This window comes from Zea mays, chromosome 5 (genome assembly GCF_902167145.1).
Source record: "Zea mays cultivar B73 chromosome 5, Zm-B73-REFERENCE-NAM-5.0, whole genome shotgun sequence".
Taxonomy (NCBI): domain Eukaryota; kingdom Viridiplantae; phylum Streptophyta; class Magnoliopsida; order Poales; family Poaceae; genus Zea; species Zea mays.
The window spans coordinates 171,716,739-171,744,657 of NC_050100.1; the positions used below are offsets into that span (position 1 = coordinate 171,716,739).

Here is a 27,919-nt window from a genome sequence, read left to right on the forward strand (position 1 = left end):
GAGGGCTGTTTATTACAGCAACCCGCTATTTTGAGAGCAATAGTTTAAGATAAACAATTATATTTATTTGTTTAATCTGCCTTATTCACCTGCAAGTCATATTTAATTATGAAATGGACCTGAGCAACTATTTTACATGTTTACATGTTCTAGAATTGCTACTGTTCATTGCTGCAGTAATTACATATGGCATTTATCTAAGTTATATGCTTGCTTTATTCAGAATTAGAATATTTAATCTATTTAAATATGTAGAAAGCATGTCACTTATTTCTCTAATATTACAACACATTGTTTATATATATATATACTACTTATTAAGAAGGTAAGAATAGTCTACCGTTTTGCCCTCCCCGTGTTCTGCCGTTCTGCCCTCCTCCGTTCCGCGCGCAGAAAAAAAAATCAAACCATGGCTGTTTAGTGATCGAACCTTGGATCTATTGAGTAGAATGCCTAACCTTCCACCCTCTAGCCAATGTAACTCATGTTGAATTGTGTACAACTTCAACTAAGACTTATTTTGTGTTTAACCCGCCGTCCACTCTGTATGCTTACTGAGTCTAGAAAAACATTTATAGTTTGGCCCCTGATCTTTCTGGAATTTGGGACACAGTCCAAGAAATAAAGAAAATAGGGAAAAAGAGTTTAGAAATTGATTTTCAGTTTAAAAATAATTGCAGAAACCCATTTAATTCATGGAAATTTCATATTAAATCCAAATGAGTTCATTCCAATTTCTATAATTCTATAATATTATTTTTTATCAAATAATACCTCTGTTTTGTCATGAAAACAACAATAAAATTGATTTCCTAATTAATCCTATATCAAATACATAAAAACTTTGGAAATTCGTAACTTCCCCATTTTAATTCTAATTGAACCGTTCCAGTTATGTTAGTCTCGTATAAATATTTACTACGCAGTAACAACATTGATTATACCATGTTTCATACTTTTATAATTAGATATTTATTTATCCTATGTTAATTGGGTTAATCTATGTCTATTGGATTAATTTATTTAATATATTAATATAGTATTCTAACTTTATGGTTATATGATGTTTGACCATTAGTCTTGCAAACACACACACTTACCTTTTTGTTTAAGTAAAAGCGTATGGTGGTACGTGTCCGATGACTAACAATGTATGAGGGAATTTCTTCCGGTATGTATGAAACGTGCTCTCCAATAATGAGACCGTGCAAATCATGACATATCGAAGTCTGCATGATACTGATGGTTACAATGTAGTGGTGAAACAGATAGATTATAAATAACAAAATTTATGTATGGCCAGAATCACAAATTAATTATGAAACATTTTCTCATGACGGTATAACACATATTTTGTATATAAGTTATCGTAGTATACTGGTATTATATATTCCCGTTGCAACGCACGGGTATTCCGGCAGCCATATTACTGACGAGGGGTAAAGAATAGGCATGCCTGCCTCACCTGTCAATCGAGACGGAATCAACAGTCCGCCATCGGCGCCAGGCAGTTGGGAGCTCAACTGCTGTAGGCTGGAGCGGCAATCAGCGAGTGCAATTTTGGACCACAGGTGATCAAGCTGCCCTTTTTATGATGCAACATGGGTAGGTGGAGCCATTGGAGTCAACACAAGTTGGAGACTGGGTACGGTGATGCAAACCTTTCACGCGGTTCGGCTGTCTGGCAGCTGCTGCAGCTATACCTGCATGATGTGTGCCGCAGCCGCTGTCTAGCTGCTGCAACAGCCAGCCCCCAACCAAATGAAGCGCCGCCTAGCTGCATGCTGGTCTAGAAAGATGCAGTTGACAAACGCCGCGCCGGCACAGCTGCACGGCTTCTCAGTTTTGACCAAATAATGTGTGGACACTAGGCTCTCTCTGCACGTGTGTTGCTGATAGTCAGTGACAGGCTAACAGAAGTTGACTTGAAGGGCAGGGAACTAAAAAACCAGCATAAAAACTGAAACTAATAATATACTAATGCAGAAATGCAGCTGGGTGAAACGTTGGTTAGGTTGCTCGGACTTGCCATAAGGGAAATGAATGGCGGTCTGCCGGTCTGGGAGAGCACACAGACGCTGCGTTCGGCTGCACTACAAAAACCACTGTTGCAGCTGCAAAATACTGTTGCAGCTGCAATCCCTAGAGAGAAAATACTGTAGAAGCCGCAGCCGCAGTCGGATTAAAGCCGCAGCGAACAAGCCGAGCGAACAAGCTCTTGTCTGCTGGTAAAAGAAAAACATCTTTCCATAGAGTCCAACAAAAATACATCGGCTAGCATATTTTTTTAAAAGAAAGTCGGCTGGCATTTTTCCATAGCAGCCAAACACCGTTTTTATTATATTAATGTCACTGTCCAGTCAAGATGTTTTTCTTTTACCAGCAGACAAGAGCTTGTACTTCTTATTGACACTAGGTGAGTGCCCGTGCGTTACAACGGGGCCACTACATTGCAACCTTTAAGTACAAGGATTTTCCACTTACAACGGGGCCAGAAGCTCCAATGTCTAGGAACAATTCAGAAGAGGCAGAAATCAGAAAGTGTATCGAGTCCTTCGGAAGGGCAATAGATTATTGGTTAGGTTGCTTCTTGCTTGTGAAATTGATCGAAAAGCAAAGAAGGACATTGACTTGAGACAATAGGGAGGCGAGGCAGAGCGGCCTCGAGAACGCCTGCTTTAGAGCTTAGTGGACGTTCTTCTCGTGCCACAACTTCTTCCTCAGCTTGTCCACCTGTAAGACAAAATCGAAAACGCTGGACGTCCTCAACAGAAATGCAACAGGCTTACGACTAAACACCAGGTAGAACAATACACACACGTCTTGTTGCAGCGCAGTTTTCCTGTCCCTTCGAAAATGGCTTCTGTTCTTCATGCCTTGAAGCGTCGCATTTGCAGAGGACGCCTTCATGGACACTGGCGCTATCTTCGAGCTAGGTGGCCTCCTTTGCTCCTCCATGGCCATGGATAGAGGAAACAACACAAAAAAATTACTCACCCCAAACACATTCCTCTAACCTTCATAAGAACAGATAAGAGTACAATAAGACAAGCTCAAATAATAGTATAATATCAAGTATGCAATATATATTTGGTCTCAAAGTACAAGTTCAACCACCTTCTACAATAGGCTAACCAACTATAAGGATAACAAAATGTAGCATGTCGTAAGTATAAAACTCTCACTTGCAACTAAATATTATAGACTGAGGTTCAACACAATATGAAGCTCTTCATTGCCCCATATATTTTAAAAGAATTGCTCAAAAGAAAATACATATCTTGTTTTGTACAAGTGATCGAACATTGAGTGTCGCTAACCGTAAAAGGCAGTGCTTCAGCAAAAGGAGCACAACAACACCAACGTTTGTGTAACAAAACATACACACTTTAGCTCCACATTTTCAATGCAAGAAATAAGTAGCCACATATGGCATCATCAGTTCACCACTACTCATGTGACTACATTTTGAATGCAGGAAATAAGTAGCCACATGTGACCATATATTCTAGTGGAATGCTAACCTCTATTTTTTTAAAAGTAATTTGAATCCAACACTGACACCTGAATTTACAAAGACTGCAAGAGCAGAAGCAAGAAAAAATGTATTTTAGTTGTTGTCAAATAATTGTCAATTCAAATTGCAGCTCAACATCCCAAGCGCTGTGGTGGATCAAAGTCTTCCCATCGTTCCATTATAAGCTGATCAAATAAGCTACATCGAAGTTATGCACCATCCGATCATTTGCCCACAAGACCCAAATGGGGCATTGAAGCATTCTCATGGGCATAAACTGCTACTCGGTTCATGGTGTTAACATCATAAAAACAGTATTGGGGACAATTCCGTATTTGTAAACAGACAACCTCCAAAGCTGAGTAGAAGGACTGAATCAATAGGAAATGGGCAGAAAGTGGAAGAAGATAAGCTGGTAAATCAAGTTGGCTGAAGCAAATAGAAAACGAAGGTTATTACCTCTGAGGCTGTAATGTTGTCCTGTCTTGTTCTCATGACATATCGCTAAATTTGCTAGGAGTTTGTGATGACAGGACCTTGCTTTTCGACCTAGGGAAGTACACATTTGGCGTGGCATCGTTAATATAATTTATATCTTATATGCGAGTTGGTATATTTCAAGTGCCTAAATTTAGATAGAGAATTATTAGCACATTTATAAGTAAGAGAGTTTACTTCTTTCTGTACTCAAATAATGACAAAATAATATGGTGTCTAAACAAATTTGGACAATCGATTATTAGTATAATTAAAAGGACAACTTATAAGAGAGAATTTACATGGTTTACTGCACTCAAACAATGACAGGATCTATGGTGCCTAACCAAGAACAGTAAATTAGGCATACCTTATAAGTAATGCAACAACCGATTTACCGAAGAACAATATAGAACAGAGCTCTAAAGTAGGAGAAGAAATTCATAACACTATCATCCTCAATGGAGCCACAGTTCCCTTTCCCTGTCCCCCCACTTAGATAACATCTTACAAGTAATTCACCTCACAAATCCTCTCCGCCATGTTAATCAGAGCATATACTATGGAGACAACACATGTTAAAGCTGAAACTGAGGAACTAAGGTTAAAGCGCTGCCTTATTCCAATTAACCAAAATCCTTGCCCTAACCTAATGTCTGCATCAGCAGTTCTTAAGCACAACTTAACACACGAAAAGAGATCTAGGGATTGGAGTTCTTACTGGGGCCTGAGAGCACAACAAGAAGCCCCTAAATTGGATGGGTGTGCGCTGGACGATGCTGTGATTGGAATATGCTAGAAATATTGAAACTAACTTGCAAGTTAACGATTTTTTCTGGAAATTGCTGAGCTTAGAGTACACCATTCTCGCCTTCGTTGACAACAGCTGTCAAAATCCTAAAATCATAGGAAGTAGAATGAGAGAGCAATCCATGGACAGTGCAGCAGTTAATTATAAGCAAATGAAACAAAGTGTTTTTATAGGGGAGAGAAAACATTTGAAGTCTCCTAATAAACAAGAATTGATCCAGATCAGCACTAATAGAATATAATCCAGATGTCAACGACTTCATAGACATTGTTTGTTGTAGTCTACAACATATAAATTTTGCCATTGCCAAAATAGCATGATTATTAGCAATAGCAGATGGATTGTCGATTTGCTACAGCTCCTCATAATGCTTCAGTTAGTTTCTTAAGGAAGTAAACTGCAACATATAAATTTTGGAAGGAAGCAATGGTCAATGTGCCTCCTAATAAACAATTGTAAACACAAATTATGATGTGTTTGCCATCTAAAAATCCTACACCATGGACTACATCAATGTAAATTCGATGCTTGCCACACTTTCTAAGCACCATGTCCCACACTTCAAAGTTTTTTTCTAGCCTGAAGAAGTTTTCTTAGTTGCATAAGCTACAAAAACCCTTAGGCATCAACTAATTAGGAATCGCAGGATACTATGTTGCCTGCTACATCATATTAATAACACATACTATAATAATGAGCTACAAAAACCTAAAAAAATCTTGTATGTCCCATTGTTTACACAGTAATCAAAATGTGAGCATTTAAATCATAGTGTTGTGTTTCATGAGAGAACTAATAAATGCACTGATCTTCAGAAACAAATAATCCCAACAGTTGTTTTCATGAGAGAGAAGCACAGAAACTGGTACAGTGACAAGGGATCATGTACCTGACTGTGCAAGCTCAGTGTGCCGTCTAATTGGGACAGCTTCGTTATTAGCATCTCTTACAATCCAAGGAAACAGCAAGCAATATTTATTTAAGTATAAAAATCTTGCTCATGTACATAACCAGTGGGATTTAGAAAGTGATATAATCGAATGGAAAATTCAAGAAAATAATTGTAACCTGTGGGAGCGTGGTGATGGAAATCACGAACCTTTTGTCCGTGGTGAGCCTCCCACACCAGCTTGATCATAAACTACCTATATATGACATCCAAAATTAATAGTTCTAATTTTCTTTTCAATCTTCTTCCTTAGGTTTGCACATGATGCATGCAGCCTAGATTAGCATGATTGGTCATTTGGAGCACTCCACTGTATATTAAGTTGATATTTATAACACAATTTGATCTGAACCAGGACTTGGTCAAATTCAGTTAAAATTTGGAGACTTCAAAAGTTCATTAGGTAGCTTTGAGAAAGTTTTGGAGGTGCACCCTGAAAATTGTGAAAGTTTGAAGGTAAGACATATATCTAATCAAACGCTTATTCTCAGTTCATGTATTTGCAACATAGCGTTGTATTTGTGAAATGATTTTTATGTTTCTTCTAGGCTATTGGTCACATACATGCAAAATCTGGGGAAACTGAAAAAGCTATAGAAACCTTCAAGGAAGTTACCCGTATTGACCCAAAAGATCATCAGGTACTTGCTTCCCCCTCCCCTCAACCATTACTTTCATGGCTTCATGTATTCGGGTCAAAAGAAGTGCTGTAACATGGTCCCAAAATATAATTCTGCCACTAATTTGTTTCTAACATGTCAATACATAAATAGTACAACTGCTTTCCAGGATGAATGTACTGATGAAATTTTCAAATGCTCAATCTGAACATAAATTACTCCATATGAACATGGCAAAAAATATATATTTTTGAACACTGAATTTTGGTCCATCTCTGGATCTTTGAATGCTGATGATTTGCAACAATGAAGATGCTGATCTAGGATGAAGTTGATTGAAAACTTGGAATGCTAGCATCTTACAGTCAGTTTTTTGTTGTCGATTTGATCTGTATTTGGTCCATGAAAGGAACACACTACATTTGCCCTAATGTGTAGTTTTGATTGGTATACAGATTTTCTATTGTTACCTTAATTATTAATCTATAATGAGAAACATTCTTTATCTTCATAGTTTCTCTCACGTCTGCTATATTTGTTTTAGAAAAGGATAAGACACCCATACCAAGCTTCATGATTGCAAAAAAAAGGACATTTGTTGTTTAGCTGTTTTTTCTTTTGACTAATTTATGTGTCACAGTACTACATTTTTGGGACTTACTACAGTGTCATGTATTATGAAGTTACTGGACGATAGTTTCAGAGTGATTAACCAAAAAATGAATAAAACAAAGTGTGGAAGCTGTTCAATATCAGATGATGAGTATGATGTCTATTCAAATTACTTCCTGTTTGTGTTTAGTCCTAGACTCCTAGTTGCATTCTTACTCTCCGTTATGAGGCCACACATTAACTTTACCGATCGATTATTTCATGTTTGCATATAACCTATTTTAATGAGATTATTTTGCAGGCATTTGTGGAGCTTGGTGAATTGTTGGTAGAATCTGACTGGGCTGCTGCTATGGAATACTTGAAGACAGTAAGCTTTTCAGTCAGTTCTGTATAAATTTCTATGATTCCCCCCATTTTTCTATCGAAGGACGCTCGTGATTCAGCATAACTAATCATGAAAAGTTAGCTTTGAGCGTTGTGTTGCCCTCCAAAACTGTTTGACTTAAGGCATAAATCCAAAACTGTACCTGACTGTGCAAGCTCAGTGTGCCGTCTAATTGGGACAGCTTCGTTATTAGCATCTCTTACAATCCAAGGAAACAGCAAGCAATATTTATTTAAGTATAAAAATCTTGCTCATGTACATAACCAGTGGGATTTAGAAAGTGATATAGTCGAATGGAAAATTCAAGAAAATAATTGTAACCTGTGGGAGCGTGGTGATGGAAATCACGAACCTTTTGTCCGTGGTGAGCCATGACCCCTCTTCCCGACGATGGAGCTCCCCCCAGAAAACGACTTCTATTTCACAGGTATCATTGCACATGCACTACATGATCAGATCAATGTATTCCTCCCATAGATCTTGCTGGAGACAGAAAGAAAGAACAATGGTTAAGAGAGAAATTGATCACGTGGCCCTGCTCCCTCCCACAAATCGGTCATACACGCCTGCTCCCTCCCACAAATCGATCCTAAATTGGATGGGTGTGGGCTGGACGATGTTGTGATTGGAATATGCTAGAAATATTGAAACTAACTTGCAAGTTAACGATTTTTTTCTGGAAATTGCTGAGCTTAGACTACACCATGCTCGCCTTCGTTGACAACAGGCTGTCAAAATCCTAAAATCATAGGAAGTAGAATGAGAGAGCAATCCATGGACAATGCAGCAGTTAATTATAAGCAAATGAAACAAAGTGTTTTTATAGGGGAGAGAAAACATTTGAAGTCTCCTAATAAACAAGAATTGATCCAGATCAGCACTAATAGAATATAATCCAGATGTCAACGACTTCATAGACATTGTTTGGATTAAAACAGTAAAATCAATCTCAATGGATAACTTGTAAATAATTCTAAAACAAAATAAAAAGGAAAGGTCATACCACAGTACGAACATGTCGAGATTAAAACAGTAAAACTTTTGAGATTGATTTCAATTTCATGATTACCACTTAATAGAAATTCTAACCAAATAGTATCGATCTTTCTCACTCAAAAATCAACATCAGAGAGAGAGAGATCCAGATCTAAAAATTCAGCACTTGGTAAGCCATAAACGAAAGGGGGAAGAACAGACCGAGAGAGAAGATTCTGAGGACGAGGAAAAAATGCAGATATGCTATTGAAGCTGTCATGAGTGTAGTTGTAGCATCTCGTCGCGCTGTTGTCCATGCGGAAGGCGACCTCCGTGGAGCGCGGAGGCTCTGCTTCTTGGACCCGACGACATCTGTGGAGCGCGAAGCCGCTGCCCCACCATCTTCCGGAGTGTCTCCTCCTGGGAGCGTGAGGTGGGACAGGGAAGCGGGAAGCGCACAGGTGGTGGGGGCAGACCACCTCCAGTCGAGCAAAGGGAGGAGAAGGAATGGGGAATTGGGGATACCGGCCTTGAGGTAGTAGGGGAAGCTGGGCTGGGGGCATGGATCACACGGCGAGCTGGGGGCATGGTGAGGCGGGGGGGCGTCGGGGTGGGGGCACGCCCTTGCTGTGCGGGCATCGCGGCGTCGCGGAGAGGGGCACGGGCATCGCGGTGTCGCGGCGTCGCGGAGGGGCACAGGCATCACGGCGTCGCGGGGGCGGGTGGACTCCTTTCTTCGCCCGGCGTCGGCGTCAGCGTGATCCTCGTATGGGGGGAAGAAGGGGATTCGTGGAGGCCACCCTCGCAGATGCGCGGGACGTAGACGGGGCCACGCACGGCATGCCATGGATGTCGCGATGAGGTGGAGATGGATGTCGCTGGGATGCAATCGAGGCGAGGGATCTGCGCGGGAGGGCGAGGTCCGCGGAGATTCCACCTTCATCGCGGCGAGATTAGCGGGAGGGCGAGGGTGGCATGGATGTCGCAGGCGCGAGGGAGGGGGCGCGAGAAATGGGGATCTGCCGCGGTGAGGTGGAGATGGATGCCGCGGGATGCAATCGAGGCGAGGAATAATCGGCGGTGAGGGCGACGCGCGCGGGTGAGGAACGCGGGCGGGGGCGCGGGCGTTGCGGGATGGCTTGCGCGGGCGCGCGTTGCGGGGGCAGGGCGCGCGTTGCGGGGTGAGGGCATCACGGCGCGCCGGAGGAGGGGGGCAGGGTGTCTGGCGCGGGCGTGATCCTCCGGCGGCGAGGGCGACGCGCGCGGCGCGTGATTCGCGGGCGGGAGAAGACGTGCGCGGGGCCAAAAATCGCAGGCGGGGGCACGGTGCGTTGGTGGACGCCCTCCGTCCACCCTTAAGGATTAGTAGAGATTAAAATACAGTGATCTAAGTGCCTATATATACGCTCTGAGTCTGAATGGAAAGCATCAACCACCAAAACGATAACCCAATGCAACCAAACGGTGGCGGAGGGGCCATTATGGTTTAGTGTAGCGTTAGCCATATCATACATTTTAAAAAATTTATATCTTCTATTATATCCACAAGAGAAGATTTGGCGTGGTGGATAGGTGGCTGCTTTTTAAGTAGTAGGTCTTGGGTGAAAACATGTTGCTTGCATTTTTACATTTTTCTTAGCTATGCCTCATTTTTTATTTATCCTCCGCTACTGCAACCAAACCTCTCATCACCATAAGGATTTTGACTTGTGAAGTGAAGCATGCATCCTGTTCACGATGACACTGAAAATCGGGTAGAAAAGGCGTCCATGGCCAAAACAAGGAGCCTTGTTCAAGTTTGCTACGTGCCCGGCAGTCAACAAAACCCCGCACGGTTGGTATCAACACGCGGTGGCGAGTATAATTGTCCATTGTGGCCAACATGATTACAGGTTTACAATAATTTGTGCTGCACAAGGCAGCAGGTGGACAGGCTTTCAGTTGAACGAAATAAGATGAGAAAGTGCCATTTTGCATCAGCTTGATGGTTGATCAACCGGATTATTTTACTGTGCAGATTTGGTTTCATATAAACAAGTAATTAGCCAGTGGCTCGTGTGATTATTCAGAGGAAAGCTAGGTCCCTGTTTGGTATAGTTTTACCAACAGCTACACTAACTCTTATAAATTGTTTTTTTTCAAATACCTTTTTTACAAACAGTTTTATTATGGGTGAAGTTAAGGGTGTGTTTGGTCGAAAAGAGTGGCTTCATTCCAATTTATGTATTTCGTTCTGTGTTTAACAAGCAGAATAAAACCACTCTATTTTTTGTTTGGTTGAAGAGTAAAATAAAACGAAGCTGCTCCGTTCATTCTTTGGTTGGAGAGTCATATGAGTGTGTAGGGGAGAAGAGCACTCGCGTCCGTGAGAGTGCTCTCATCCGATCGTTTTGGTGGAGTAGGGCCATCCCAAATATTTGTCGTGTATAGACTCTAGACTCCGCTCTCTTCTGTTGAAAACCAAACATTTAAAAAATAGGAATCAAGTCGCTCCATCTCTTTTGCTCCTCAACTAAACATACTCTAAGGGGGTGTTTGGTTTGAGGAATCATTTAATCCAAAATGTAGTGATGCATCATGGGTCCATTCCTCAAATTTGGTGGGATGACCTCATTCCTCATATTAGTACTAACTAAATAACTATAAGGAATGAGGTGATGATGGATCAACTCAATCCATTCCACAAACCAAATAAAAAAGTGATGAGTGAGAAGACGATGGACTAGATCATTCCTCAAACCAAACAGCTTATAATAGAGAGAGGTGAAGCTGAAAAAAGCAGTCTTCCTCTTCCATAACTCTCGATTCAACTGTTTATGAAACTGTTTTACCAACCAGCGTTTCTAGAACAGATCAGTATCATCATCGAGAAAGTTGCTTGTGAAATATTTTTTAAAAAATAGCTATAATAATAAATTGAATTGTACTAAACCGAAGCTAAGAATCAACCAATTGTTCTACCAATGCCAAATTTTATTTACGTACTTCAACTCATCAAGGTTGACAACTCATCATCCGGTTAGCTGCCTGATTCATCAAGTTCATGAGGCTGAAGACGCGTGGTACTCCGAATTTCCATCGAGTGGCTATGAAGGTGTTGATGGACTGTGAACACCCAAATCTTATATTGGCATATCCCTAATTCCAGTAGTCAATTTCCTTCTGTAAGCGGGTATATCTATATCTTAACCCACCAGTTTAAACTTGCAAAACTCATCCAATTAAATTACCTCTACCCATAAACTTCTCCAAATCCACTAAATAAATTACACCCACACATAACACAACCTCAAAATTAACAGTTCAGATCGCTAAATAATTCTCATATTTTTTTTACTAACTTCAATCAAATGATCAATATTATTTAAATCAGCATTCCTTCTTCGTTCCTCACACATACAATAATCTCTTGCCATCCTCTTCTACGACCTCGTCACCCCCTCCCACTCACTTGCCCCTCCCTCGCTCTTTGTAGGACTGTTGCATTAGGTATCCGCAGCGGTTCCCTCTAAAATTCCCCTCCTATATCACTTTTTTGCGTCATATTATCAATATTTCATCCCATACTTTTTTGTCTCGGTTCCCCTTAAATTCTTCCCCTATACCCCACTACAACCATAAAATGTCATTTTCTAGATATATTTTTATCTACTATTAATTTTTCTTCTACTAATAATTGGAGGTGGACCGACATCAACAGTGATTAGGGGCAGCCGCACGCCACAGCTGAAGGGAGAGAGAAGAGCACGCACGAGTAGAGTACGCCGTAGAGGGCCACGCTGCACCCGTCCGGGTGCCTCTGCGCCCGCCATGCAAGGGGAGGGGGCGAGTGAGCGGCTGGCGTTGCGGTTAGTCTTAGACTATCTTCAGTAGCTTATTTATCTCTATACTTCTATTTAAACTCTACTATTAATAGTGTAGGAAATCGAAAAACAACGTTCGGATAACCTATCGATAAACTACTAGGCACGGTCTTAATATGGACGTGTAGACTAGTACGTATAATATATATCCCAAATATAGTAGGAGGCACTGCCGACTGACGAGTTCATCCTGAATTCCTGATGACTCCTCGAGCGCCGCTGTTGTATAAATGCTTTCCAACTGCAAAGTAGGCAATCAGAAGGAGCATATAAAAAATGCGAGCTGCTGCCGATCATAATATCATGGACAGGAAGAAGCCAAAAGTAATCTATTCAGTGTACTCGGTGCTCATTGACCAAACTCCAAATGAATCAATGTCGCCTCCCCTGCTTCAGGTTTATCTTCGCAGCCACGAGTGGCATGGGCACACGACAATGCTGCGCTCTCACTCGCTGGTACGGAGTAGGCTGCGGTAGCTCACAGGGCCAGCGGCCACCCCACCATTTCAATGGTCAGTGGACAAATAAATATTCCAGGCTCTTCTTGTCTGCTCCTGCTCGTCCGTCGTCCCTCACTGATTCGATCACTAGCCACCGCTCCAAGAATCCACTAGTCCTTATCTTTTAAATCCATCGACTTTTAAAGAACCCATTCCACGCAAGAATCCGATCTTGTAACTACAGACCACCCACCACCGATTGGGAACATGGAAGCAATAGTACTGGTGCAGTTAGTGGCTGCGGCGGCGCTTATATCTTCTTTGATCGGCGGCGCCGCCGGCGAGGCCGTGGCGCAGGAGCTGCGGCAAGGCCTCTCCGTCGCCCACGACCAGTCCTACTCGCAGTTCCAGCCGGTGCTCGCTGACCCCACCGGCGTCTTCGCGCTCGGCTTCCTCCGCGTCAACTCCACCATGCTGGACCTCGCCGTCGTCCACCTCCCGTCTGCCTTCCCGCTCTGGCGCGCGATCCCCGACCGCCCCGCTCCATGGTCTACAGCCGCCTCCCTCTCCTTCGACGGCGGCCTCTTCCTCACCGACCGCGCGGCCGACAAGGTGCTCTGGTCCACCGCTGCCACCTCTGCCTCGGCCGGCGACCGCGCCGTCCTCCTCAACACGTCCAACCTCCAAATCCAGAGCACTGGTGGCAGCAGTTCGCCCGACGTGGTGTGGCAGAGCTTCGACTACCCATCGGAGACCATCGTCCAGAGCCAGAACTTCACCTCCGCGGCGACACTCCACAGCTTCGACCGGCGCTTCGCCATGCGGCTGGGGAGCAACTACTTCGGCCTGTACATCGAGCCCCCGCCGTCTTCGGGCGGCGTCGCTGCGGCCATGTACTTCAAGCACACGGCGATGGAGGCCAAGGCCCAGATCGTGGCCGGCGGCGGCCCGACCTACGCGCGCGTGGAGCCTGACGGCTTCCTCGCCATGTACCAGAGGGAGGGGCCGCCCGCCGACGTGCTCTCCTTCGACACCTTCAACCGCGGCGTCCGCGCCCTCCGCCGCATGACTCTGGAGCCCAACGGCAACCTCCGTGCCTACTACTGGAACGGCGCCCGGTGGGCCCTTGACTACACTGCCATCAACGACAACGACCGATGCGAGCTGCCCACCACCTGCGGCGCCTACAGCGTCTGCGCGGAGCCCAGCGGCAGCTGCGAGTGCCTGGCCAACGCGACCGATGGCTCGGGCTGCGCCGCGGCCGTGCCCGCCTCCGTCGCGAGCAGCCTTTGCGGCACCACGGGCGGGGAAGTCGGCGGGCTGTACTGGGCGGTGCGGCGGCAGGGCGTGGAGCCGGTGAACAAGGAGCTGCTGCGGTCCGAGCAGGCGGCGTCCGCGACGGACTGCGAGGCGCGGTGCGAGCGCAACTGCAGCTGCTGGGGCGCGGTGTACAGCAACGGGACCGGGGTCTGCTACGTCATGGACTACCCGGCACAGCTTCTGGTGGCTGGTGACGACAGGAAGATGGGCTACTTCAAGATCAGGAGCCTGGAGGAGGAAGGGACGCGAGGGCACGGCGGTGGGCGCGCGAGCGGGGTCAAGGCGGCCCTCCTTGTTGTCGGTGTCGCGGTGGTGGTCGCTGCTGCTGCATTCGGGGCGTACAGGGTGTGGGACAGGAGACGGCGGAGCGCCGTGGACGCGAGGCGGCAGATTGGTGCCGCTGATGATGGGCTCTCGCCGGGGCCGTACAAGAACCTTGGGTCCTTCAGCTCCGTCGAGCTCACCAACTCCTTCCGAAGGTAACCAAGAGCTTGGGTTTGGATTCAAGGAAAGGACCACCAAAGCTTATCTTCTAAAATGGAGCTCAATTTTGTACAATCACTTGTCTGATCTAACGTACAAGCAGACTATACTATTTAATATTAGATCCAACGATAGTTTTTGTATTTTTATCCTCCCATATCATCCTCCATCTCCTTCTGTTTTCTTCTCCATTCGGCATTTATTTTCTCCATACGAGGGTCATGAGAAGGTACAATCGAGAAAAAAAACGTCTGTGGCAAAAGGATACTAATATATATCTCCCCATGCAAGAGTATCTATTTTATATGTATCTTTATAAATATAGAAATAAAAAACATTACAGTACGAATGCAAACACAAACACTGATCCATTATTATTATTATATATATATATCCTAAAAGTTGAGTTAGGCCTCGTGACACACCGTAACAAAATCTTCTGATTGCATCCAAATCCAAACAAATGACATAATTGAGATTAAGGATGTCAACGGGTAGAATTCGGATCGGGTTTAATAAATACCCGCATGCGACCGTACCCGCGGGTATTAGCCATACCCGCCCGCAACTGTACCCGCGGTAAAAAATTATATCCGTACCCATCGGGTATCGGACGGGTATCGGGTACCCGCGGGTATATATATATTTCTAAAAAATACATAAAAATCCAAAAATGTAATCATAACCAGCAAAAATTCCAGAAAACTTATGCGTACAGGGAACATTTCAAACAAGTCTTCATAAATTATGCGTCAACACAGGCATACAAAACATAATACGGGAACTGTCGGCGTCTCGAGACCGGGGGGTCCCTAAGCCGACGAGTGAGTGTGCCGCGTGCCCCAGCCCAGATGGGTCGAGCGTGTGGGCGAGCGCGAAGGGGGGAGAGCGAGGTGGCCGGAGACGGGCGTGAGAGAGGTGGAAATCTCGCGGCCTTCGTGTTCGTCCCGCGCCCAGGTCGGGTGCGCTTGCAGTAGGGGGTTACAAGCGTCCACGCGGGTGAGGGAAGCGAGCGGCCCCAAGAGAGCGTCTGTCCCGTCCTCGTCCCCGCGCGGCCAACCTTCTCTAAGAAGGCCCTGGTCCTTCCTTTTATAGGCGTAAGGAGAGGATCCAGGTGTACAATGGGGGTGTAGCAGAGTGCTACGTGTCTAGCGGGGGGAGAGCTAGCGCCCTAAGTACATGCCAATGTGGCAGCCGGAGAGATCTTGGCACCCTGCTGGTGTGATGTCGTGGCTGTCGGAGGAGCAACGGACCCTGGCGGAGGGACAGCTGTCGGAGCGGTTGAGTCCTTGCTGACGTCCCCCTGCTTCCGTAAGGGAGCTGAGAGCCGCCGTCGTCACAGGGCTTGCGGGGCGCCATCATTGCCTATCTAGCGGAGCTAGCCAGATGGGACACCGGTCTTGTTCTCTGCGGCCCGAGTCGGCTCGGGGTAGGGTGATGATGGCGCTTCCTGTTGACATGGCGGGCCTGTGCCCTAGGTCGGGCGACGTGGAGGCTCCTCCGAAGCCGAGGTCGAGTCTGTCTTCCATGGCCGAGGCCGAGACCGAGCCCCTGGGTCGGGCGAGGCGGAGGTTGTTCGGCAGAGGCCAGGGCGGAGTCCGAGCCCTGGGGTCGGGCGAAGCGGAGTTCGTCGTCTTCTGGGGCTGAGCCCGAGTCCGAGCCCTGGGTCGGGCGGAGCGGAGTTCGCCGTCTTCCGGGGCCTAGCCCGAGTCCGAGCCCTGGGTCGGGCGGAGCGGAGTTCGCCGTCTTCCGGGGCCTAGCCCGAGTCCGAGCCCTGGGTCGGGCGGAGCGGAGTTCGCCGTCTTCCGGGGCCTAGCCCGAGTCCGAGCCCTGGGTCGGGCGGAGCGGAGTTCGCCGTCTTCCGGGGCTTAGCCCGAGTCCGAGCCCTGGGTCGGGCGGAGCGGAGTTTCCTATGTCGCCTTTGGCAGGGCCTGACTGCCTGTCAGTCTCACTCTGTCAAGTGGCACTGCAGTCGGAGTGGCGCAGGCGGCGCTGTCCTTCTGTCAGACCGGTCAGTGGAGCGGCGAAGTGACGGCGGTCACTTCGGCTCTGCCGGGGGGCGCGCGTCAGGATAAAGGTGTCAGGCTACCTTTGCGTTAAATGCTCCTGCGACTCGGTCGGTCGGCGCGGCGATTTAGTCAGGGTTGCTTCTTAGCGAAGGCAAGGCCTCGGGCGAGCCGGAGATGTGTCCGCCGTTAAAGGGGGACCTCGGGCGAGACGGAAATCCCTCGGGGTCGGCTGCCCTTGCCCGAGGCTAGGCTCGGGCGAGGCGTGATCGAGTCGCTCGTATGGACTGATCCCTGACTTAATCGCACCCACCAGGCCTCTGCAGCTTTATGCTGATGGGGGTTACCAGCTGAGAATTAGGCGTCTTGAGGGTACCCCTAATTATGGTCCCCGACAGTAGCCCCCGAGCCTCGAAGGGAGTGTTAGCACTCGCTTGGAGGCTTTCGTCGCACTTTTTTGCAAGGGGACCAGCCTTTCTCGGTTGCATTTTGTTCCGGTGGGTGCGCGCGAGCGCACCCGCCGGGTGTAGCCCCCGAGGCCTCGGAGGAGTGGTTTCACTCCCCCGAGGTCTTAATGCCTTGCGTAATGCTTCGGCTGGTCTGGTTGTTCCCTCATGTGAACTGGCCGTAGCCCGGGTGCACGGTCGGGGCCCAAGTTCTCGGGCTGGTATGTTGACGCTGTCAACGGTTCGGCCGGAGCCGGGTTTGCGAGAGCAGCCCCCAAGCCTCCGCACAGGGCGAGAGGGCGATCAGGGACAGACTCGGCTTTTTTACATACGCCCCTACGTCGCCTTTCCGCAAGGAGGGGGGAGAGCGCCATGTTACCCTCGATGGGCACCGAACATGGTGTCTCCGGTGAGCTGCAAGCGGGTAATCCGAGTGGATGTCCGTGCCCCGTTCGTTGGGGGTTGGCTAGGGGCCCAGAGGCACGCCCAAAAGTACCTGCGGGTGATCTGCCGGACCCGGTCCCCTGGCGACGGGGTCCGAGGGCTCGATGCCTCCCTCCGATGGGATTCCGTTACAAGATCGCTCCCGCTGGTCACGGAAATGTCCTAGGGTACCTCGGGAGCGCAGCCCGAGCCTTGGTTATGTATCGAACGTACCCCTGGTCATCCCTCGCTCGGCGTCTGAGGCGACTGTGAACCCTTCGGGGGCCAGCCTTCGAACCCCTGATCAGTAATGGGCGCGGAGCCCGAGTAGCCTGAGGCGGCCGTGGTGCCCTTCGGGGGGCCGGCCTTCGAACCTCTGACCAGTAGTGGGTGTAGGGCCCACGCGATCTGAGGCGACTGTTGAACCCCTCGGAGGGCCAGCCTTCGAACCTCTGATCAGTAGGGGGGCTCGGAGCCCGGTTCCTTCACAGGGAAGGATCCTTTTCGGGGTATCCCCCTTTCCCGGTCCCTGTTGCAAGAGATAGAGAAAGAGGAAAAAAGGAAAAGGATACGAAATCGAACGACGTGGTGTACCTTTTTTGGCGCGGTTATTACGGCGAAGGCGAACCGTCGCCCGCTTCTCCTGCCAGAAGCGCCGCCTGTCCCGCCGCGGAGTTAATGCGACGGGGTGAGTTGTTGGCAGGGCAGCCGTTGCGCGTGCGCGAGCCGTTCGAGGGACGGATCACGGGCGCCCTGTCTTCACACCGTGAGAGGGGGTTCTCTTGCTGCCCCCAGACGGGACGTGAGTCTGGCCGACGACGTGACCGCTGCTCCCGCCCGCCTGCCACCGTCATTACTGCCGGCCCACTTTCGGCCGTATTGACCGTCGCGCCAGGCTGGCGCTGCTGGGTCGTGCGCTGGGCCGCCTCGAGTCGCGGTATTGGTTCCGCAACCGAAGAGGCGCGGTGGTGGCGCAAGTGGCGGTGCAGTTGCTTGCATGCAGCATCTGGCGCGCCGGTTGCGTGACGCGTGGGCCTGGGCCTCCATGCTGGCGTGTTGGGAGTCGGTGAAGCGCGTCCACCTGGCGCGATTGCATGCCACCTGCATGGCTGCCCGCCCCTTCCGCCCGTTGGTCTGGGCAAAAGTGGGGGGTCACTTGTAACTGCTGGGCGGTTGTGTGCACCACGCGCGGCGGTTTGGCTTCTTCTGCTCCGAGCCGGCTTGCATGACATGCGGGACCCAGCCCCCGTGCCGCAGGGGAGGGCCTTGGAGCGTGTTGGAGAAGACTCAGCCCGTGACGTTTGGGGGCGCACGTAGGGAGAGTTGCCTTTAAAAGGAGGGCGACCCCTTTCGGAAGGCGACCATGTCTTCTCGCTCCCTTATGCATCGCGTCTTTCCACCTTCCAAGCCCCCGGATGGGGGGTGCCCGCCGTCTTTTCGCCTCATCGTTGGAGGAACGCAACTCCGTGGGAGTTGGTACCTTTCAGCCATCGTTCGGCTTCAAGGATTTTCATCATGCAGCCCGGCTGCACCCCTCCACCGGCGGTCACCCAAGATGGTGACCTCCAGCTTGATGGTGGGGGAAAGCGAGCCGGGCTGCGGCCTCTCCCCCTCCCTCATCCTCAAGGATTTTCATCACCAAGGCTGGGGAGGGGAGTGTGCCGAGTTGGGGTCGGCCCCTGCGTGGGCGGTGGCCCGCTCCTTCACTCAGTGATGGGAGGAAGGAGCGGTTGTCGTCCGTGGCGCTGGCAGCTGCAGCGTGCCCGGCTTTCGGACGCGAGTGGCTTCGGAGCCGCTCGCGGCGCCGGCGTCTGCCGCGGCAGCTGGAAGAGGTTCTTCCGCCGGCGTGATAGCCAAGGCTGGCCACGGACCGACCTCCAACTCTACGGCCTTCTGCCCGTCCTTGCCTCACAAGTTTTGGCATGGGCGGGGGCCTCCTGGCAGCAGCATCCGCCCTGAGGTCAGTGCTGCCGCTGTTCGGCCCCCCAGAGCAGAAGTCGTCGTCGTCGCCGCTGCTGGAGCAGGTGGCGGCGCGCCGTCCGTCGGTCTTCCGTTGCTCCGCAGGCCTTCCCCCATGGAGTGGGTTGTTCGTACCAGCGGAGGGGGAACCGGAGTTCCGTTTGTAATGGCACTTTGAATGCCGGTGTCTTTGTTCATTGTGGCTGTCGAGGCCTGAACATGTATGTAATTTTGGCACAGAGCCGTGTTTTTTCCTCATTTTCGAGCACTAAGACTCGCCTGTTGATTGTCTGAATCGCTTCACCAAGCATGAGTCGCCCCGTGTCAAGGTGACGAGTGAGGTATCCGTATCCCGGAGGCGTAGGAGTCCCTCGGCTCGATCGGCCTTGTTGTCTGAGGCTCCTCTAGCTTAGTTAAAGAGACCCCTTGGCCGCTCTTCGATGAGCCGAGGCCAGGGGTAGCGATATCAGCACGAACAGAGGCGGAGTTGGCTCGAAAATGAAAACCTGGTTGGCCGGAGCCTAGCCGGGTTGTCCGTCAGCCGGACCGATGCCGGAGTTGATCAGCCGAGGCCTCGGACCGGGCTGGCGCCCTTGGAAGATGGTTGGCCGAGGCCCCTGGGGTAACCAGCCGAGCCGCCTGCTCGGGCCGGATTCCCGGAGAAGTCCCTAGATCGCGTCGCCGTCCGAGGCTGGGTCGGAGCTCGCTGAAGGTGTCGTCGATGCCGAGGGTGCTACAACCCCCTTCCAGCGTGAAGACCCGAGCCTGCAGGATCAGATTGTCTTGTAGCGTGTGCCTTCTGCGACCGCTGAGGCCAGAAAACACACCCTCGCTGCGTTGTAAAGCTGCGTCTCCTTTCCTCTTATTTCGAGCATCTGGACTTTCTTGTCGGTAACAGGGATGTTTGTGCGAGCGAGAGTTGCTTCTCGCGGAAGGTGATGAGTGAGGTATCCGTATCCCGGAGGCGTGGGAGTCCCTCGGCTCGGTCGGCCTTGCCGCTTACGCGTACTTTCACCCGTCCATGAGGCCCTGTCACCGATTCAGTCGAGAAGGCTCGAAGGATCGCTTCGGCAGAAGAGCTTCCGAACGTAAAGACTTGTTCGGTCCGCGGAATCACTTTATCCGAACGCGAGTTACTTATCGCAGAAGGTGATGAGTGAGGTATCCGTATCCCGGAGGCGTAGGAGTCCCTCGGCTCGGTCAGCCTTGGCTGCTTACGTGTACTCCGTCGTTTTCAGGATCCGCTTTTCGAAGTAGTCAAAAAGTATGAAAGATATTCTGCTAAAAGGGATCTTTTTTCGAGGAAAATTTCGACGCAGAGGGGGTCCCCCCCTTTTAGCCCCCGAGGGAGGGTCGGGCTTTGCCGAGGTGAGGTCGACCCTTCCTTGATGACTAAACTTTGCGTGGGTGCGAGGTATATGAACAACTTGAAAACATCTTAAGGGTAGAAGCGACGTAGCTGTTGGATGTTCCAAGCGTTGTCGTAGACCTCGCCTTGATTGTTGGCCAGCTTGTACGTTCCGGGCTTCAGAACTTTGGCGATGACAAATGGCCCCTCCCAGGGGGGCGTGAGCTTGTGCCTCCCTCGGGCGTCTTGCCGCAGCCGAAGCACCAGGTCGCCCACCTGGAGGTCTCGGGGCCGGACCCCTCGGGCGTGGTAGCGTCGCAGGGACTGCTGGTACCGCGCCGAGTGTAGTAAGGCCTTGTCCCGAGCCTCTTCCAGCTGGTCCAGCGATTCTTCTCGGCTAGCTTGGTTGCTTTGATCGTTGTAGGCCCTCGTCCTCGGGGAGCCGTACTCCAGGTCAGTGGGCAAGACGGCCTCGGCCCCGTAGACCAGGAAGAACGGCGTGAAACCCGTGGCTCGGCTCGGTGTTGTCCTCAGGCTCCAGACCACCGAGGGGAGTTCCTTCATCCATCGCTTGCCGAACTTGTTGAGGTCGTTGTAAATCCGAGGCTTGAGCCCTTGTAGAATCATGCCGTTGGCACGCTCTACTTGCCCATTCGACATGGGATGAGCCACGGCGGCCCAGTCCACCCGGATGTGGCGATCCTCGCAAAAATCCAAGAATTTTCTGCCGGTGAACTGGGTACCGTTGTCGGTGATGATGGAGTTTGGGACCCCGAAGCGATGGATGATGTTGGTGAAGAACGCCACCGCCTGCTCGGACCTGATGCTGTTCAGGGGTCAGACCTCGATCCACTTGGAGAATTTGTCGATGGCGACTAGCAGGTGCGTGTAGCCCCCGGGCGCCTTCTGCAAGGGATCGACGAGGTCCAGACCCCACACAGCAAAGGGCCAGGTGATGGGTATCGTCTGCAGAGCCTGAGCGGGCAGGTGGGTCTGCTTCGCATAGAATTGGCACCCTTCGCAGGTGCGGACAATTCTAGTGGCGTCAGCCACCGCCGTTGGCCAGTAGAAGCCTTGCCGGAAAGCATTCCCGACAAGGGCTCGAGGCGCTGCGTGATGGCCACAAGCCCCCGAGTGTATTTCTCACAGGAGTTCCTGACCTTCGGCGATGGAGATGCATCGCTGGAGGATGCCCGAGGGGCTGCGGTGGTAGAGCTCCTCCTCATCGCCCAGCAAGACGAACGACTTGGCGCGTCGCGCTACCCGCCGAGCCTCGGCTTGGTCGAGGGGTAGCTCTCCTTGGCGGAGATATTGCAGGTACGGGGTCTGCCAATTTCGATCAGGCGTGGCCCCGTTCTGCTCCTCCTCGACGTGCAGTGCCTCGCCCTCGGGGGCCGAGGGTACCTCGGGCTAAACCGAGGACGCCTCGGGCCGAGCCGAGGGTACCTCGGGCTGGACCGAGGGTGCCTCGGGCTCGGGCGTGTCGTTGATCTTGACGGAGGGTTGATGCAGATCCTGGGAGAAGACATCCGGGGGAACCGTCGTTCGCCCCGAGGCTATTTTTGCCAGCTCGTCCGCAGTCTCGTTGTAACGCCGAGCGATGTGGTTAAGCTCGAGCCCGTAGAACTTGTCTTCCAGGCGTCGAACCTCATCGCAGTAGGCCTTCATCTTCGGGTCGCGGCAGTGGGAGTTCTTCATGACTTGGTCGATGACGAGCTGCGAGTCACCGCGGGCGTCGAGGCGTCTGACCCCTAGCTCGATGGCGATCCGCAACCCGTTGACCAGAGCCTCGTACTCAACCACATTGTTGGACGCCGGGAAATGGAGGCGTAGCACGTAGCGTAGGTGTTTCCCGAGGGGCGAGATGAAGAGCAGGCCTGCGCCGGCTCCCGTCTTCATCAGCGACCCGTCGAAAAACATGGTCTAGAGCTCCGGTTGGATCGAAGCCGTCGGCAGCTGGGTGTCGACCCATTCGGCTACGAAGTCCGCCAATACTTGGGACTTGATGGCCTTCCGAGGGGCGAACGAGATTGTCTCGCCCATGATTTCCACCGCCCACTTTGCGATCCCGCCCGAGGCCTCTCGGCACTGGATGATCTCCCCCAGGGGAAGGATGACACCACAGTTACCAGATGAGACTCGAAGTAATGTCGCAACTTTCGCCTCGTCAGGATCACTGCATATAGCAACTTCTGAACTTGTGGGTAGCGGATCTTGGTTTCGGACAGTACCTCGCTGACGAAGTAAACTGGCCTCTGAACGGGCAATGCATGCCCCTCTTCTTGCCTCTCGACCACAATCGCGGCGCTAACCACCTGAGTGGTCGCGGCGACGTAGACCAGGAGGGCTTCTCCATCAGCTGGGGGCACCAAGATAGGCGCCTTTGTAAGGAGCGCCTTCAGGTTCCCGAGAGCTTCCTCGGCCTCAGGGGTCCAAGCGAAACACTCGGCCTTCCTTAAGAGGCGGTACAGAGGCAGACCTCTTTCGCCGAGGCGTGAGATGAAGCGGCTCAGGGCCGCGAGACATCCCATGACCCTCTGTACGCCTTTTAAGTCCTTGATGGGCCCCATGCTGGTGATAGCTGCGATCTTCTCCGGGTTGGCTTCGATGCCTCGCTCGGAGACGATGAACCCCAAGAGCATGCCCCGGGGCACCCCGAAGACACACTTCTCGGGATTGAGCTTGACGCCTTTCGCTTTGAGACATCGGAATGTCACTTCAAGGTCGGAGAGGAGGTCGAAAGCCTTCCTCGTCTTGACTACGATGTCATCGACGTAGGCCTCGACTGTGCGACCGATGTGTTCGCCGAACACATGGTTCATGCACCGCTGGTACGTCACGCCCGCATTCCTCAAACCGAACGGCACGGTGACATAGCAGTACATGCCGAAGGGCGTGATGAAAGAAGTTGCGAGCTGGTCGGACTCTTTCATCCGGATTTGGTGATACCCTGAGTAGGCATCGAGGAAGGACAGGGTTTCGCACCCAGCAGTGGAATCCACGATTTGATCGATGCGAGGTAGAGGGTAGGGAACCTTCGGACATGCTTTGTTGAGACCAGTGTAGTCTACACACATCCGCCATTTCCCCCCTTTCTTTCTCACAAGCACAGGGTTGGCAAGCCATTCGGGATGGAATACCTCTTTGATCAACCCTGCTGCCATTAGCTTGTGGATCTCCTCGCCTATCACTCTGCGCTTCTCCTCGTCGAATCGGCGTAGAGGCTGCCTGACGGGTCGGGCTCCAGCCCGAATATCCAGCGAGTGCTCGGCGACATCCCTCGGTATGCCGGGCATGTCCGAGGGACTCCACGCAAAGACGTCGGCGTTTGCGCGGAGAAAGTCGACGAGCACTGCTTCCTATTTGGGGTCGAGCCCGGAACCGATCCGGATCTGCTTGGAGGTGTCGCCACTGGGATCGAGGGGGACGGCCTTAACCGTCTCCGCTGGCTCGAAGTTGCCGGCATGACGCTTCACGTCTGGCACCTCTTTGGAGAGGTTCTCCAGGTCGGCGATGAGGGCCTCGGACTCGGCGAGGGCCTCGGCGTACTCCACGCACTCCACGTCGCATTCGAACGCGTGTTTGTACGTGGGGCCGACGGTGATGACCCCGTTGGGGCCCGGCATCTTGAGCTTCAGGTAGGTGTAGTTGGGGACGGCCATGAACTTCGCGTAGCATGGCCTCCCCAGTACCGCGTGGTAGGTTCCTCGGTACCCGACCACCTCGAACGTCAAAGTCTCCCTTCGGAAGTTGGAGGGCATTCCGAAGCAGACGGGAAGGTCGAGTCGTCCGAGGGGCTGGACGCGCTTCCCAGGAATGATCCCGTGGAAGGGCGCAGCGCCTGCTCGGACAGAGGACAGATCGACGCGCAGGAGCCTGAGGGTCTCGGCGTAGATGATGTTGAGGCAGCTGCCCCCGTCCATCAGGACCTTGGTGAGCCTGACGTCGCCGACGATGGGGTCGACGACGAGCGGGTATTTCCCCGGGCTCGGCACGTGGTCGGGGTGGTCAGCTTGGTCGAAGGTGATGGGCTTGTCGGACCAGTCTAGGTAGACTGGCGCCGCCACCTTCACCGAGCAGACCTCCCGGCGCTCTTGCTTGCGATGCCGAGCCGAGGCATTCGCCGCATGCCCACCGTAGATCATGAAGCAGTCGCGGACCTCGGGGAACTCTCCTGCTTGGTGATCTTCCTTTTTGTCGTCGTCGCGGGCCCTGCCACCTTCTGCGGGTGGCCCGGCCCTGTGGAAGTGGCGCTGAAGCATGACGCACTCCTCGAGGGTGTGCTTGACGGGCCCCTGATGATAGGGGCACGGCTCCTTGAGCATCTTGTCGAAGAGGTTAGCACCTCCGGGGGGCTTCCGAGGGTTCTTGTACTCGGCGGCGGCGACAAGGTCCGCGTCGGCGGCGTCGCGTTTCGCTTGCGACTTCTTCTTGCCTTTCTTCTTGGCGCCGCGCGGAGTAGACGCCTCGGGAGCCTCTTCCGATGGGCGGCCCTGGGGCTGCTTGTCCTTTCGGAAGATAGCCTCGACCGCCTCCTGGCCAGAGGCGAACTTGGTGGCGATGTCCATCAGCTCGCTCGCCCTGGTGGGGGTCTTGCGACCCAACTTACTCACCAGGTCGCGGCAGGTGGTGCCGGCAAGGAACGCGCCGATGACATCCGAGTCGGTGATGTTGGGCAGCTCGGTGCGCTGCTTCGAGAATCGCCGAATGTAGTCCCGAAGAGACTCTCCCGGCTGTTGCCGGCAGCTTCGGAGGTCCCAGGAATTCCCGGGGCGCACGTACGTGCCCTGGAAATTGCCAGCGAAGGCTTGGACCAAGTCATCCCAGTTGGAGATCTGCCCCGGAGGCAGGTGCTCCAACCAGGCGCGAGCAGTGTCGGAGAGGAACAGGGGGAGGTTGCGGATGATGAGGTTGTCGTCGTCCGTTCCACCCAGTTGGCAGGCCAGGCGGTAGTCTGCGAGCCACAGTTCCGGTCTCGTTTCCCCTGAGTACTTTGTGATAGTAGTCGGGGGTCGGAACCGGGTCAGGAACGGCGCCCGTCGGATGGCCCGACTGAAGGCCTGCGGACCGGGTGGCTCGGGCGAGGGACTCCGATCCTCCCCGCTGTCGTAGCGTCCCCCACGCCTGGGGTGGTAGCCTCGGCGCACCCTTTCGTCGAGGTGGGCCCGACGGTCGCGACGATGGTGCTCGTTGCCGAGGTGGCCCGGGGCCGCAGGCGCGGTGTTGCGCGTGCGCCCGGTGTAGACCGAGGCTTCCCGCATGAATCGGGAAGTCGCGGCATGAGGTTCCGAGGGGTATCCCTGCCTTCGGGAGGCAGAGCTCTCGACCCGTCGGACCGCAGCGCCTTCCAGGAGATTCTTGAGCTCTCCCTGGATTCGCCGACCCTCGGTGGTTGATGGCTCCGGCATCGCGCGGAGGAGCATCGCTGCGGCTGCCAGGTTCTGACCGACCCCACTGGATGCGGGTGGCGGCCTGACCCTGACGTCGTTGGTGACGCGGTGCTGGAAACCCTAGGGCAGGTGACGTATTTCTCCGTCCGGGGGTTGGCCCGCCCATACCTGCCCGACGCCCCGGCGGATTGACTCAAGCGATCCTGCTCCCTCGTCGAGCCTGGCCTGCGCCCCGCGGACTTGCTCGAGCTGTGGGTCGTGACCCCCCGCCGGAACGGGGACCACAGCTAGCTCCCGCGGGATGTCAGCGCGAGGCACCGGCCTAGGGAGATCACCGTCCTCCGGCATGCCGAGATGGTTGCCTTCGGAGGGATCCCCTAGCTCGACGTGGAAACATTCGCGGCTTGGGCCGCAGTCCTCGTCGTCAAGGCTGCGGCTACCGTCGGAACAGTCGGAGAGGCAGTAGTCACATGCGGTCATAAAGTCCCGCATGGCACTGGGGTTGCTAAATCCAGAGAAATCCCAACAGATGCTGGGATCATCATCTTCCTCGGACCCAGAGGGCCCGTAGGTCGAGACGTCTGTCAATCGGTCCCAAGGCGATCGCATACGAAACCCCAGAGGGGTTGCACTCGCCTCAACGAGAGCGCCCGCCAAAGCAAGGTCGCTAGGCGGGTTGAGGCCGAATCGAAATGACGTAGGATGGGAATCAGTCGGTACCTTTTGGTCGACGAGGAGCGACATAGTCACATCAGGGACTGATTGCACCGTCGTCTTAGGTACGAGGGCGACGTCCTGCAAGCCCTCCGCGAGCGCGCTGGCGTCGTCCACTTGCTCGGGATTGGTGTGTCGCGGGGGGACGACGCTCGCCTTCGTCTCAAACGCGAGGTCGACGCCCGACGCGCCCCCCGTTGGGGCGCTGGGGACGTCGATTCGCTCGACAGCCGACGAAGCGCGGCCTCCCGCTTGGCCTTGGTTGCCCCGCCTCCTCCTCCGTTGGCGGGGGAGAGGACGGGGCGAGCTCGAATGTTGTTCTTCCACCACGCGGGGAAGATGTCGTCGATTCCGCCGCCGGCGGGCGGGTTGTCGGCCGCCATTGTCGTTGTCGCGCGGCGGTGGAAGGAGTATCATGTCGTAGCTGCCGTCGAAGGACATGAACTCAAGACTCCCGAAACGGAGCACCGTCCCGGGCCGGAGAGGTTGCTGGAGACTGCCCATCTGGAGCTTGACGGGAAGTTGTTCGTCAGCACGCAGCAGGCCCCTACCTGGCGCGCCAACTGTCGGCGTCTCGAGACCGGGGGGTCCCTAAGCCGACGAGTGAGTGTGCCGCGTGCCCCAGCCCAGATGGGTCGAGCGCGTGGGCGAGCGCGAAGGGGGGAGAGCGAGGTGGCCGGAGACGGGCGTGAGAGAGGTGGAAATCCCGCGGCCTTCGTGTTCGTCCCGCGCCCAGGTCGGGTGCGCTTGCAGTAGGGGGTTACAAGCGTCCACGCGGGTGAGGGAAGCGAGCGGCCCCAAGAGAGCGCCTGTCCCGTCCTCGTCCCCGCGCGGCCAACCTTCTCTAAGAAGGCCCTGGTCCTTCCTTTTATAGGCGTAAGGAGAGGATCCAGGTGTACAATGGGGGTGTAGCAGAGTGCTACGTGTCTAGCGGGGGGAGAGCTAGCGCCCTAAGTACATGCCAATGTGGCAGCCGGAGAGATCTTGGCACCCTGCTGGTGTGATGTCGTGGCTGTCGGAGGAGCAACGGACCCTGGCGGAGGGACAACTGTCGGAGCGGTTGAGTCCTTGCTGACGTCCCCCTGCTTCCGTAAGGGAGCTGAGAGCCGCCGTCGTCACAGGGCTTGCGGGGCGCCATCATTGCCTATCTGGCGGAGCTAGCCAGATGGGACACCGGT

General features: G+C 52.5%; 1 protein-coding gene and 1 long non-coding RNA gene across 2 annotated transcripts; both read left to right on the forward strand.

Annotated features, from left to right (window-relative positions):
- Nucleotides 1-6,017: 6,017 nt before the first annotated feature.
- LOC103627231 (uncharacterized) lies at nt 6,018-6,901 on the forward strand. The gene is made up of 2 exons (XR_553491.4): nt 6,018-6,210; nt 6,303-6,901. It is a non-coding gene; the product is annotated as an uncharacterized lncRNA (long non-coding RNA).
- A 5,500-nt stretch (nt 6,902-12,401) lies between these two features.
- LOC103627233 (PAN domain-containing protein) lies at nt 12,402-14,723 on the forward strand. Its single transcript, XM_008647520.4, has one exon. It carries the CDS (start codon nt 12,920-12,922, stop codon nt 14,453-14,455), a length of 1,536 nt encoding a protein of 511 aa, XP_008645742.1. The 5' UTR covers nt 12,402-12,919; the 3' UTR covers nt 14,456-14,723.
- The last annotated feature ends 13,196 nt before the right edge of the window (nt 14,724-27,919 follow it).